Source organism: Perognathus longimembris, chromosome 6 (genome assembly GCF_023159225.1).
Source record: "Perognathus longimembris pacificus isolate PPM17 chromosome 6, ASM2315922v1, whole genome shotgun sequence".
Classification (NCBI taxonomy): Eukaryota; Metazoa; Chordata; class Mammalia; order Rodentia; family Heteromyidae; genus Perognathus; species Perognathus longimembris.
In genome coordinates, this window is record NC_063166.1 from 13751356 (window position 1) to 13764820 (window position 13465).

The following is a 13465-nucleotide window of genomic DNA, read 5'->3' on the forward strand; positions in this document are numbered from 1 at the left end:
CTCCCCCCAGGAGCGGCGGACTGAGGAAGGCCGGGCGGAAGTTCCTGCGCCTCGGCAGCCTTGGTTACCGCGTTCTCCGCCCGCCCCCTGCTACGTCATCGTCCTGAGCCCGCTGGCGGAGGCTTGGCGCGGGCGCCTCCTGAGACCGTGGGGCCCCGGGTGCCGCCCCCTCAGGTAAGTCTTCTCTCTCCCCCCCCCGCCCCCCCCACTTTTCGCCCCTTTTTCCCGAGCTCTCACTTTTCTTTTTCCTCCTCTTTTGTTACTCAGAGAGCGCTATGCTCGGTCAACCGTCCCCTCTGCCGTCGGGACCTCACGGCTGGCCGTACCCTAATGGGGAGGGTGGGGGGAGGTCTGGTGCCATGGTCTTGGCGATGGTGAAGGTATTTTACAGCACCCCCTCCCGGGCCGTGAATCCCGTCTGTGAACCTGGAAGACGAGGGTGTGCTGGTTGATTACGACGAGCGGGAGTTTAGAAGGCAGCCTGGTTTTAAACAAGCGTTAGCAAAAGGCCGAAGACAGGAGTAGGCAGCCCTGGAGAAGTGGTTCGGGTACGGGGTGGACGGCATGTAAACTCCGGATGGTGACAGTGGAGAAAGATGTCTTGGGTCCTGCCCCTAAACTAGGAACCACCATGTTGGTGATACCTCCGGGACTGAGCGAGGAGGAGGAGGCGCTACAGAAGAAATTCAACAAACTCAAGAAAAAGGTGAGGAAGTGAGGTGAGAGGTATGACTAACCTCTCACAGATTCTGCATTCTGAGAACACCACCAGGGGTGAGTGTGATGGGATGGGGGTTCTTGTGGCTTCTTCTTGGAGACATATCAACACTGCAGCTTCAGGAGGTGGGTGTTATCAAGCCTTCATGTGGACCTTATCCCTTTTCTGTTCTGTCTTGCATGGAATTGTCAACCTTTCCTTCTGAATTTCCCACTTAGATTTCCCCAGATTCGATTCCCCACTTCCATCCAATGCCTTGCTGAAAACCTTCAGATACCCAAATTGAAGCTATCATCTTCCTGTCTAAGCTAGTCCCTTTTCTTGATCCTTCAAATAGGACCAACTACTCTCAATTCTTTTGTATTTTGAACTTGAAATCTCATCTTTCACTTTGGTACTATTTGTATAGCCCAATACCTTTTTTTTTTTTTTCTGAAGATGAGATCTCCATGTAGTCCAGCTAGTCCTGGGTGTGTGTGTTTGTGTGCACTTGTTTTGGGGCTTGAACTCATGTCCCTGAGCTTTTTGCATTCAAGGCTAGTGTTGTTCCACTGAGCCACAGCTCTGCTTCCAGCTTTTTGGGGGTTAATGGAGGTAAGTGTTTCATAGACTGCTTGAGTTGGCTTTGAACTGCAATCCTCAGATCTGAGCCTCCTGAGTGACTAGGATTGCTGATATGAGCCATTGATGCCAAGTTGCCCAGCTAGTCTTGAATATTGCCTTGGCATCTTGAATAGCTGAAGATACAGACATAGACCACCACACCCAACATGCCAAGTCCTTTTTATGTTTATTTCTACATCATTTCTCCTGTTTATTCATTCCTGGGCATCCCTCAGCACAGGGCTTTTCTGACACTCACTGAAGGTGTAATAGTCTCTTAAGTTTCTTGGTCATTCTCTGGGCAAACTTTTTTTTTTTTTTGCCATTCATGGGCCTTGAACTCAGGGCCTAAGCACTGTCCCTGGCTTCCTTTTGCTTAAGGCAAGCACTCTGCCACTGGAGCCACAGCGCCACTTCTGGCCATTTTCTGCATATGTGGTGCTGGGGATTTGAACCCAGGGCTTCATGTATACGAGGCAAGCACTCCTGCCACTAGGCCATATTCCCAGCCCCTCTGGGCAGACTTTTTTACTCCTGTTACAATGATGTATTGAAAAAGCTAAAGTCAGCTCTCTTTCTCAAAACTTTAAGACATTTCACATTGTATATAGAACAGAGTCTTAACTTGTTGGCCTTCTTTTTATCCAACAGAACCATTACCGCTCCCACAACGGGCATTCCTAAAACCATTTCTCTGCAAATTGAATCTTTCTCACCCTGCTTTGTCTAAATCTTCTTCTATTTATGTTAAGTAGATCTTACCTAGAGGCCAGTTTAATAGCTAATTAAGTATCAGAAGGTCTTTTTTGCATCCAGCTGTGAATCTGCACCTGTTATAATCATTCTTGGCAATTCAGTTTAGTCATTTTATTTCCTGGACTGTATACATCTCGAGGGTAGGGACTATTTGTTTGTTTGCTTGCTTGTTTTGCCGGTCCTGGGACTTGAACTTGGGGGCCTGGGCACTCTCCCTGAGCTTCTTTTGTTCAAGGCTAGCACTCTACCTCTTGAACCACAGCACCACTTCCAGCCTTTTCTGTTTGTATGGTATTGAGGAATCAAAGCCAGGGCTTCATGCACACTAAGCAAGCACTCTACCACTAAGCCACATTCCTAGCCCAAGGGTAGGAACTCTTTGGGGTAGCAACTATATTTTATTTCTGTATATTTCTGTTTCAGTATCTGGGAGTCATTAAATATGCAGAAAATGGATGAAGGAAGTGAAGGGTGACTAGCTCTGGTTCATGCTTTATTTTGTTCTACTTGACAAATGTAACTCTCTTGAAGGCCTCTCAATACCGTGGTTTGGTTAGGTTAAATATTGCTGGCAGTATAGATGAGATGGGGGACCAGATGCCAGAAGCAGGCTGCCTTCGTGCACCTCCCCACGAGTACCATTTGCTTTGTTATCTCCAAGAAAGTTGTACTTGAAGTGAAGTACCCAGAGATATCGGGAGGGGGCAGAACCAGGGACCAACCCACACTGACCTCTCTTCCCATCCTCGTTCCCAGAAAAAGGCATTACTGGCTCTGAAGAAGCAAAGTAGCAGTAGCACGGCCAGCCAAGGTGGCGTCAAACGCTGTGAGTGATGGGAAATGGAGACCGTGGAAACGTGGGTGACATGGGGCAGAACTCTACTACAGTCAACAAAATGTCTCTTTCCCTCACTACTCCAGCACTTTCAGAGCAGCCTGTGGTGGACACAGCCACAGCAACAGAGCAGGCAAAACAGCTGGTGAAGTCAGGAGCCATCAGTGCCATCAAAGCCGAGACCAAGAACTCAGGCTTCAAACGCTCTCGAACCCTAGAGGGGAAATTAAAGGTGAGCACAAGCGGAATCATGCAGGGGACCCATAACATCAGAGAGTATCCCTCCAAGTTAGAAGGGGTAGAAATTCATCTTCAGACATGAGAAAATTGCTGTGTCATTCTGTGTGATTGTTGGACGTTTTTGTTTTTTGCTTTTGTTTCATTGTGTTAGAAGAGTAGTTTTGTTTTGTTTTAAAATGGGCTCTCACTATGATGTCCATGGGTTCAGGAAATAATGAGGACTGAACCACACCTAATTACAGCTTTAGGTCTCTTATCTAAAAAAATGAAAAGTCTAGGTGATTCCTACAGTCTTCTCCATTTTACATATTCTCCTTATTTACACATTCTAATCTAGGGTTAGAACTCTTGGAATATGTTGCTTCAAAAGCAACTTAAAAATGTCATCAGGTTCAAGAGAGGTTTAGGCAAAGCCAGCACTTCACATGAATAGTAAGTCACTTATTTAAAAAGTGAAATATTTAAAATCACATAAGGAATGTAGTAGGATTGAGAAAGAGGGAAAAAAATTAGAAATCGTGTGAAAGAAGGAAGAGGAGCCATCTGTCTCATGGAAGGACGGCCTTCCAATCCAATGCCCACCACTCATAAATGTTTCTTCTTCTCCAGGACCCTGAGAAGGGGCCTGTCCCCACTTTCCAGCCATTCCAGAGGAGCATATCTGCTGATGACGACCCACAGGAGGTACTGGCTCCCTGTTCTCAACCCGCAGGGCTGGGCATCAAGGAAAACAAGAAGCCCACGTATTGGGATATCACCTTAACTGTTCTTGGTCTCTTTTTCAGTCATCTAGACGTCCCCAGAGGAAATCTTTGTATGAGAGGTTAGAGAGAAAAAACTGGATCCCCCCTTGGTGTGGGGGTTAATATCTGATTCCTTGGGAGGCTTGGGGTGGAGTGGAAGGAGTTAATGACAGAGGTAGTGTTTGTTGAGTCTCCAGCAGGGTAAAGGCCCCTTTTAACTTGCTGTCTGCTTCTCAGCTTTGTGTCTTCTAGTGATCGGCTTAGAGAACTGGGGCCAGATGGAGAAGAAGCAGAGGGTCCAGGAACGGGTGATGGCCCCCCTCGAAGCTTTGACTGGGGCTATGAAGAACGGGGTGGCGCCCGATCCTCAGCCTCTCCTCCTCGAAGCCGCAGCAGGGACCGCAGTCATGAGAGGAACCGAGACAGAGACCGAGATAGGGATCGAGACAAAGACTGGGACCGCGACCGCGACCAGGACCGGGACAGAGACCGGGAGCGGGAGAGGGATCGAGACAGAGATCGAGATCGAGACAGGGATCGTGATCGAGACCGGGAGCGGGACAGAGACCGGGACCGGGATCGAGACCGGGACCGAGATCGAGACCGGGACCGGGATCGAGACCGGGACCGAGACCGAGAGGGCCCTTTCCGCAGTAAGTGACCTTGACTGGTGGGGAAGGAAACGTCAGCTGGGTTTAAGGTAGAAGCTGAGACAGACTGCCTTGTGACTGTGACTCCTGACCCATAGGGTCAGACTCGTTCCCTGAACGCCGGGCCCCTCGGAAGGGGAACACTCTTTATGTGTATGGAGAAGACATGACACCCACCCTCCTTCGTGGGGCCTTCTCTCCCTTTGGAAACATCATTGACCTCTCCATGGACCCACCCAGAAAGTAAGGATGACAACAGGGCATGGTAAAAAGTTCTAGATGAAGCCTAGGAGGTGGAGAGCTGTGGGAGGAAGCCACTGTGTCTCTTGGCAGCCTGTGTGCTCTGAGTCTAGTTTGCCGCAGTGAAGTCCCATAGGTCCTCTCCTAACCCTATTTTCTCTTTTCAGCTGTGCCTTCGTCACCTATGAAAAGATGGAGTCTGCAGATCAGGCCGTTGCTGAGGTTGGGACTTCCCAGACCTGTTCTTTCCATTCCTTCTGCTAGCCTCATGTTTTCTCAAAATACTTGTCAGGAGGAAATGCCTCATAACAAGGTCTCGTTCTAGTCACGCAGAAGAACATGTATTCTCAAATCCCTATTCAGTCTGCTCGTAGGATAGAAACCCATGGAATAGCTCCTTTGGTTGTCTAATGCCCCGTCCCCTCTCCTTTGTCCCTTCTCCTCTTCTGCTCCAGCTCAATGGAACCCAGGTGGAATCCGTGCAGCTCAAAGTCAACATTGCCCGCAAACAGCCCATGCTGGATGCTGCAACTGGCAAATCTGTCTGGGGCTCCCTCGGTAAGAATGGGAGGCTCCTCTGGTCATCCCTTCCCCCTTGTGGCTCCTCTGCACACCCCAGGGCTTTCTTAGAGGGGATAGGGGTCAGGGTTGATTGAAAATGAGTCCTTTAGCAGTAGCGGGAACAGGAAGGGAAAATGAGAACCAGAGTCGGGTTGGTGAGGGGAGAAGAGCGCCTGTGTAGCATGTTCTGAGCTGGTGTACACCATGTTTTACAAGAATTTGAAGTTAAGCCTGTAGAACTGAGGTGTAATATGAGAAATGTGAATTAGATTCATCTGCATCATAGAATGGCTAAAATCTGATAGAAACACCAGGTAGACTGCTTTTAGAAAAAACAAAACCAAAGCAGGGCTGAGAATGTGGCTTAGTGGTAAAGTGCTTGCCTGGCATGCACGAAGCCCTGGGTTCAATTCCTCAGCACCATATAAACAGAAAAAGCTAGAAGTGGCACTGTGGCTCAAGAAGTAGAGTGCTAGCCTTGAGCAAAAGGAAGCCAGGGACAGTGCTCAGGCCCTGAGTCCAAGCCCCAGGACTGGCCAAAAAAAAGAAAGAAATCAGGACTGGCTTGGGGAATGTTCAGGAATATAATAGGAACTCCATTCTTGTGCTGTACATGTCTTCAGGAGTCCTAAAGTGTTAGGCTGACATTGGAGTTGCTGCAGAGGAGATGGGAGGCCAGGTCTGAGGTCTGGGAGCAGGCGCCAGAGGCCCTAGGCCAATGAAGTCAAAGGACACAGACTTTGAGAAAGAGGGATGGTCAGTAGTGACAAGGTGCCAAGACCAGAGGGAATGGAAGGTGGAACAGACTCACTCTGGCCCCAGAATGGTGAGGACAGAATCCTTGGATGACATGAAGTAAGGGCCATGGCCTATAGAGCAAAGAAAAGCCAGAGAGCACACACACACTGAGCCAAAGCTGGCGTACAACGGTTCTAGTGGAACTAGTAGCATCTCTCAGAGTAAATACCTATCTTACCTGAAAATAGATTCTCCTGGAAAAGGAGTAAACAGAAGGATTCAGAGCAAGACACTGTAGACACCAGAATTGACCAGTATATCAACCAAAGGTTGCAGAGTTTCTAAGCTTTAATGTTTGATGTCCCAACCAAAAGCGGTAGTTTAACATCATGCATGTTTCAGCTATGAAAACGTTTTAGGATTTTCTAAGAACAGAGTATCCATCACAATAATCACGTGTACCATAACATCTTAAACACTCCATGATGATTGGGCTCACCATCACTGGTTGCCACAGGCCATGCCAGCCAGCAGAGAGCAGCATGAAAACTGGCTGCCAGGCGTGAAATAGTGAGGCTGTGGGCCTCAGGTTTTGACCCATGATCTTTGTCAGACCTAACTGTTGCTCTTCTTCCTTCCTAGCTGTCCAGAACAGCCCTAATGGTTGCCACCGAGACAAGAGGACCCAGATTGTCTACAGTGATGATGTCTATAAGGAAAACCTTGTAGATGGCTTCTAGAAAACGAAGCTGGATTCCTTGTGCCTCCTATGCCCCCAATGCTGGCCTCAGTAAAACACTGAGCTGGAAGCTTGCACATCTTCCTTCAGCCTCTGGTTTTTCAGCACTTGGGACTGGGGTTAGGCCTTTTAAAAACAGCTGTCAGATTTCATCTCAGTTGTTTAACAAGATGGCCAGTGCACATCCCCCATTTCTTGACACCAAAAGGAGCTGGAATGCAGTTATTATCACAGCTGTTTTAATTTGCCCATGCCCTCTTTCATCAGGAAACCCATTATAAGAAACCCAAATCTTCATCTTTGAGTTTCTCCTTGAGCCAGGGAAGCACTTGGAAGAGGTTAACATGAAAGTCTCGGGCATGAGCAGGTACCTGCTGTTGCCTTCTCTGGTTTTTGCAGACTTCCACCACTCCCCAGCTGATCACACCAACCTGCCAAAGTGAGGAGATGCCATGGATCATTTGGCGGATTTCTTCCTAATGCCAGAAAGCATGGCTATTTCTTTTGCATCTAAAGGAACCCAGCTACACTTAATCCTGGCACACAGGACAGACACATGGCCCTAGACTTGCCAGTGCAAGCAATATCCCTAACATGAAGCAGGCTCTGCCCTCCGTTTACCAGCCATATGCACTGAGCTTGCTTTACTGCCTTGGGGGCCATCCTGGCCACTTGGTATCTCCCCACAGATAACAAAGGAGCACTTACTTGAATGAAACGACTCCTCTTATGAATAATCAGAGGGCCACCAGAGTCACCTGCAGAAGAGAAAGGTTGTAGGAAACCAAAACGATTGGCCTCAGGAATTTAGAGCATTGCCAAAAAGCCTCTCACCTTGGCAAGTATTGGGATCTGCATAGGGATCCACCCCTCCAGTGCAGAGGAACCTGGGAGTGACCACCTCAGAAATGTCCTTGACTTTGTCATAGCCTGGAGCATTTTGGGCATCTCTCTCGCAGCTGGCTTTCTGTGGGGAAAGTGGGAAGCATAGGAGAGAAAGATGATAAAGCTGGCTTAGGAAAGACAGGCCAAGAGAACCTTAGGCTCCTCTCCCCCAATTCCTCACCTTATCCCCATTCTTGATAAAAACTTCCTTCCGAATCAGTTTCTTCTCTTCCTCAGACACAAACAGAGCTTTGATATCCTTTGCAGGGAGCAGCTCTTCCTCTGAACAAATAGACAAACTGGATCACTGCAGCCGCCCCCAGCACCATCTCCCCATTGCCTCTGTCACCTGATAGAGGCACTAAGCTGGGCATCATCTGCCCCCACTGCAGCTCCCTCGTGCCCCACGTGTCTCCTGGAGTCTTATCCTTGTCCCACCCAGAATAACGCCTTACTGTGTTGTTGGCAGGTGGTTGTCTGAGGAAGCCGCAAAGCTCGAGTTGCTCCCTCCGTGCAGGGGAGGCAGATGGGCCTGTGGGAGATGGGGACAGTCAGAGCAGTGAGTGGCCAGTCCTCCAGCCTTCTCTCCTCAGGGACCTATGTGCTCTCACCTGAGAGTCTGGTCATACGTCAACTTATTCTTGAGCTTGATCAGGGCCACATCGTAGTCATAAAACTCAGAAATTCCTTGTGCCTTCTTCCCATTGATGTTGTAGTTGGGATGAAATAGGACTTCTTCTACCGCTAGGTCTCGCTTCCTCCCTCCTGTGGAGAGAAGAGAGTAGGTACCACTTCTCTGTGGGGTGCCTCTGGCCCTATGACTTTTCTTCTCCCCCATCCAGGGAATAAGGGAGGTGCTGCAGTGAAGACAGGTAGAGTGTGGGGTGCTGAGGAAGGGAGCTGTTGCCTGGAGCTCAGAATCCATCTGGTGCATTCTTACCTACGCTGACCTTGATGGAGTGTTTCTCATCGTCCACGGTGAAACAGTGTGCCGCAGTCAACACAAAGTACTCAGACACCACAGCCCCCATACAGTTTTCATGTCCCTTGAGAGGACGCTGCAAACAAAATAATAAGAGGGGAAGCTCACCCTTCAGTCTCGTGAACATTTTGCCCTTCGACACCCACAAGTCCCTGCTGCTAGAATGCTGTGCTTACAGTGACTGAAATCTTGGCCTGCCATGGTTGTTTGTGGTAATCGGTACCCTTCCTGTGCTCCCAAACCATGCCACACAGACCCAGAGACTTGGTTTCATCTGCAGAAAAGGAGAATGTATTAAAGGCTGAGGATCCTTCATTCCCAAGTGGCAGCAGTCATTTCTGGAAGAATCTGCATGTCTCTGGGGAGCAAAGGCCCACATAGAGGAAAAATCTGGGAACATTTGATTCCTTATGTGGGGGACAAATGGCCATTCTGGTGTGATGGAAAGAACTTGAGAGTAAGATCAGAAACCTAGTTTCAGAACCAACTCTTGATGACTTCCTATTCCTAAGCCTCTTTTGGCCTCAGTTTCCACATGTATAAAAATATGCTATAGACAAGCCTCTGAAGTTACCCAGCGTTCATGTGATTCTAAGGTCAGGAAATGGACAGTGCCAGGAAACAAGAATAGAGCTGTCCATAGACGAGGAGAACTAGTCCTTCCAGACTCCGAGGACCTCAGGAGTAGAGGAAATGAGCAACTTCAGGGGACCCCTGGACAGAGCCTAACTTTCTGATGGTCTTGTACTCTTGTATTTTCCTACCAATCATTTGGAAGAAAACATCCTCCAGGTTTTCCATATCCTTAACTCTGAACACGTGTTGTTCATTCTCTTTCTTGGAAGCCAAAGCATTGATGTTCACTTGGTCCACCAGAGGCCCAACTCCAAACACATACACATCTGAAGAAGAAAAGGGATGGCTGAAGGTCAAGGCCTTGGAAAATCAGGGTGCTAGGTCCTAGGCAAGTCACTTACCCAAATAATCCTCCCTGGGATGTTTGCGATCCCTGCCAATGTCCAATAAACTCCGGATCTCATCAATAACGGTGACTGGGTCCCCACCCATGTTATGCAAGCCTGCAGAAAAGACAAGGGCCATAAAAATGGGAGGTAAGGATGAGGCTCTAAGAAGGTAAATGGACTGGAGGCAGTGGCACATGGTGAAGGAGACAGGTTGGCAGCGGGATGGAAATGACAAACCACAGCCTTGGGGAGAATGGTCCCTCATATTACAGGAAAGCTCAGTCGCCATCTGTGAGCTGTATTCAGGGCCCCATCCTAGTCTAGGGGTACATGTGGGCTTGGAGGCTGGGGTAAGAAAAGGGTCCTTTCTGACCATCAGTCATGAGGATGATGACATGGCGGGTACGGTTCCAGCCTTCAGGGGGGACGTCCCCGGCCCAGCTCATCATGCTGTAGATTGCCTGGAGAGCCTTCTTGGTGTTCGTTCCTGACTTCAACTTGTGGTCTGGGGAGAGGAAAGAGGGCATTACCTTACCTTGTCTTGAGTGCTTGGAGTTCAGTCACAGCTGCGATCCCACCTATTTTTCAACCTTGTTGTCACCTACTTGTTGACCACAAAGTGGCCCTCACAGCCCCCAACAAATTCCCACTAACCTTCATTGCCCCATAACCCTTTTTCCAACCTTTAGCTACAAAGCAGTCCTGCTGGGACAGGGATGGCCATAGTAAAATGCTCAAAGGATGAAATTAGAGCCAGAGGCTGTTAAATATTAGGTTACTGCTTCACTCAGCATACCTCTACACTCTCTCTCTCCCCCCTCCCTCCCTCCCTCATACACACACACACAAGCTCAAAGCCTTCTGACCTCTAATCCCAAAGTGAACCTCCCAGCTTCCCTTCCCTAACCTCTGACCTTCATAGCTGATTTTGTTGAGCTGTTCTGTTACCCAATCGGCATCGCTGCTCTTCTTATCAGACACTCTGACCAAGATTTTAGGAGCTGTGGCGTATGTCACTAGAGCATATTTTGGCTTCACTCCATAACTTGCCACCTGTTGGTGAGGGGAGCAAGGAGTCATGGGTTTGAAAATGTAATACCATAGTTGGGAAAATTCAACATGTTTGCTAAGAAAGAAGGCCATAATAGGTTCAAAGGCTGAAGTTCAGAGAGCCACTTGTGTTAAACAGGCTACTGCATCACATAAAAGAGGAAAGAAGGCAGAGTAACACCTGGAGCTTTCTGGAACCCTGTGTTTCAGAGAGGGCTAGAAGCATGAGGGAACCAGTCTTGAAAGCACAATGAGGTCCAGTCAGGGTCCCCCCATTCGAGGGGATGGGAACTCCACCTTCTCAATAAAGTTGGTGAGACATCTCTTGGCCCCTGTGAAGTTGCTGGCACCAATGCTATCTGATCCATCCAGCACCAGGTAGATATTCATGGAGCCTGAGGCATCCAGGACAATCTTCCGCTTCTGTTGTTCCCCTGCATGTCAGCAGAGAGGTTCAGGCTCCAGTATACATGGCCCCCTGACCCTTCTCTCGCTTCCCTTACCACCACCACCACCCCCCTGACTTCCCCTTCTGCCCTCAAACCTGGGATGTGTCCATCCTCAGCATCAACTCCTTCTATGGTCTCTGTCAGGGAGGACAAGAAGGCTTCAGCCACTTCTTCAGGAGTGTCATACATGAAGGAGTCTGGGAAAGATCGGAAATTAGGTCAAGTGTTTGGAGTGTTAAAACAGTGACTGAGGCTAGGAATGTGACTTAGTGGTAGAGTGCTTGAAGCCCTGGGTTTGATTCCTCAGTATCACATAAACAGAAAAAAATGGGAAGTGGTGCTATGTTTCAAGTGGTAAGAGTGCTAGCCTTGAACAGGAGAAGCTCAGGGACAGTGCCCAGGCCCTGAGTTCAGTCAAGCCCCAGGACTTGCAAAAAAAACAAAACCAGTGACTAGAAAGATGGACTGCTTCCCAAGGTGGGAAGAAGACTTGGGAGAAGCCAGGGAGAGGTAAAACGATGCTCTATTGAGGGGACACATTCCAGCCAGGAAGCAGGCCAAAAGTCACCTTGGCAGGAAGGCTCTGTACCACTCCAAGAGCCCCCCTCCTGGCATATCCGCTGCTGGGAGCCACGCAGACTAAGTCCCCGACTGCAGTAGTAGGTGACACTGTCTTCAAGGCGGTACTGACTTCCCACCTTCCTTGTGCCAATAGGGATGCCGGGGTTGGGGCAGTATGCCGCTGCAGAGGGACAAAATACAGAGGTGAATGCAAGTGCAGGGCTCAGAGGCAGGTCAGAGAAAAGCTACAGTGCCAATTCCTCAGTCTACCATCAAAGGAAGATAAGGTCGCCACTGGTGGCAGCCATGCTGCTTACCTCCATCATCACAAATGGCTGTTTGCCCATCCCACCGGCCATTCGCTTGACAGGTACGATTGGCAGAGCCCCGGAGCGTGTAACCAGGGTAGCAATGGAAAGAGATCTCATCACTCAAGTTGTAGTAGGGAGCCCGAGGCCAGTACTCCCCATTCTCAAAGTCCTGTGGTCTTGGACAGCGGATTGCTTTGATGCAAAAATAGAAGTCACTAAGAGGGAAAGGCAATCTTCAACATGTCCCTCCTTGTCACTGAGAAACAACATCTTCCTAGTCTAGCCCATGGCTGCTCCTCCCTCCCCATCTCTGAGCAGTCTGTTTACTATCGGGGCTGCTTTACAGGCAATTGCTTAGAGAAGACTGAGCTCTTTTGCTCAAGGCTAGCACTCTACCACTTTGAGCCACAGCTCCACTCTGGTTTTCTGGTGGTTAATTAGAGATAAAAGAGTCTCGTGGACTTTCTTGCCTAGGCTGGCTTTGAACTGTGACCCTCAGGTCTCAGCCCTCTGAACAGGTAGGATTACAGGTGTGAGCTACTGGAGCTCAGCATGCTTCGAATTGTTCAGCCCAGCTAGTCAGCCTGCTGTTCTCAACACAGCTGAAAATTAAACTTACCCTAAGCCGCTCTCTAACTGCTCTGTGGCCTCTGTGGCCACCCCATCCTTCCCCCTCACCACCACAAACCTCTGCACTCTGCCTTCTTGACAATCTTTTGATCTCGGGTCTTCAGGGCACTCCAGGAGCCTGTGGATCTGCAGGTGCGAGTCTGCACAGGGTATGGGTAGAAGCCAGAGGGACACTGGTACTCAAGGGCCTGCCCCTCTTGAAGAAGTTGGAATGAGCCACCTTTGATCTCTACCCCCTCCAGAGAGCAAGAACTTTGGGGCTGGTCTGCAGGCAATGGAGTTGTACTCACACCTGAAGAGAAAAATGGATGAGGCCTGGCCCCACAAAGCCAAGAGGAGGGGTGCAAAGGGGAGCAAGAAGGAGGATGAACACATGACCCTTGGCTTACCTTCACACAAGAAGGCTAAGACTACACATACAAGGCCGAGTTGGGAGCTGGGATTGTGCCCCATGCTGCTAGAAGGCAGGAGAAATGCTCAGGCTGTGGTCAGTAGCACTTCTCCAGTTTCAGAACCCAAATGGAAATCCCAGGTCTTGGCCTGGTTACACACTCTCTTCTCCACCAGCCCTCCAGCCTTTTATGCAATCCATGCTGGCACCTGCAGCCTGTCCGCCTGCCCTACACACTTTCCCGGAACAATCAAGCAGGGAAGCCCCACTGAGTTGCCAACCACAGAAACAGAAACTGTACAAGCCCCGCCCTTTGCTGCTGAGGTCTGGAACTCTCTCCTTTTATCCCCCTTCCTTCTTCCACCCCCCCACAAACCCCCTTAAAGGCTCTAAGTAGGCCCCCAGCTCACTCCCCTAC

At 49.3% G+C, this 13465-nt stretch overlaps 2 protein-coding genes across 5 annotated transcripts; one reads left to right on the plus strand and one right to left on the minus strand.

Moving 5' to 3' along the window:
• Positions 1–34: 34 nt before the first annotated feature.
• Nelfe (negative elongation factor complex member E) lies at positions 35–6900 on the plus strand. 3 transcript variants are annotated; one of them, XM_048348152.1, is made up of 11 exons: positions 35–174; positions 624–706; positions 2834–2903; positions 2999–3144; positions 3762–3836; positions 3938–3975; positions 4133–4548; positions 4644–4788; positions 4953–5007; positions 5241–5343; positions 6727–6900. In XM_048348152.1, the coding sequence occupies exons 2-11, from the start codon at positions 632–634 to the stop codon at positions 6822–6824; spliced, it is 1221 nt and encodes a 406-aa protein (XP_048204109.1). In that variant the 5' UTR covers positions 35–174; positions 624–631; the 3' UTR covers positions 6825–6900. The 3 variants fall into 3 exon arrangements, with proteins under 3 accessions (XP_048204109.1, XP_048204108.1, XP_048204107.1); XM_048348151.1 differs by lacking the exon at positions 35–174 and having other exon boundaries at positions 324–706; positions 4133–4475; positions 4524–4548; XM_048348150.1 differs by lacking the exon at positions 35–174 and having other exon boundaries at positions 327–706.
• A 133-nt stretch (positions 6901–7033) lies between these two features.
• On the minus strand, positions 7034–13316 carry Cfb (complement factor B). 2 transcript variants are annotated; one of them, XM_048348118.1, is made up of 18 exons: positions 13046–13314; positions 12715–12948; positions 12033–12218; positions 11723–11896; positions 11250–11351; positions 11003–11139; positions 10570–10708; positions 10029–10160; positions 9668–9769; positions 9455–9592; positions 8867–8964; positions 8649–8766; positions 8320–8473; positions 8164–8240; positions 7890–7990; positions 7658–7790; positions 7532–7581; positions 7034–7254 (listed from the first exon to the last, which is right to left on the minus strand). In XM_048348118.1, the coding sequence occupies exons 1-18, from the start codon at positions 13107–13109 to the stop codon at positions 7099–7101; spliced, it is 2295 nt and encodes a 764-aa protein (XP_048204075.1). In that variant the 5' UTR covers positions 13110–13314; the 3' UTR covers positions 7034–7098. The 2 variants fall into 2 exon arrangements, with proteins under 2 accessions (XP_048204075.1, XP_048204074.1); XM_048348117.1 differs by having other exon boundaries at positions 7113–7581; positions 13046–13316.
• Positions 13317–13465: the final 149 nt, after the last annotated feature.

What these genes read in the sequence shown, in the direction of transcription:
- Nelfe (XM_048348150.1), top strand. Translation starts at nt 578, where the DNA reads ATGGTGACAGTGGAGAAAGATGTCTTGGGTCCTGCCCCTAAACTAGGA. An exon ending in TCAACAAACTCAAGAAAAAG is followed by an intron (nt 707 to 2,833) that starts GTGAGGAAGTGA and finishes CCTCGTTCCCAG; the next exon opens with AAAAAGGCATTACTGGCTCT. An exon ending in AGGAAATCTTTGTATGAGAG is followed by an intron (nt 3,976 to 4,132) that starts GTTAGAGAGAAA and finishes TCTGCTTCTCAG; the next exon opens with CTTTGTGTCTTCTAGTGATC.
- Cfb (XM_048348117.1), bottom strand. Translation starts at nt 13,109, where the DNA reads ATGGGGCACAATCCCAGCTCCCAACTCGGCCTTGTATGTGTAGTCTTA. An exon ending in AGGCCAAGATTTCAGTCACT is followed by an intron (nt 8,767 to 8,866) that starts GTAAGCACAGCA and finishes TTTTGTTTGCAG; the next exon opens with CGTCCTCTCAAGGGACATGA. An exon ending in TTATCAAGAATGGGGATAAG is followed by an intron (nt 7,791 to 7,889) that starts GTGAGGAATTGG and finishes CTTTCCCCACAG; the next exon opens with AAAGCCAGCTGCGAGAGAGA.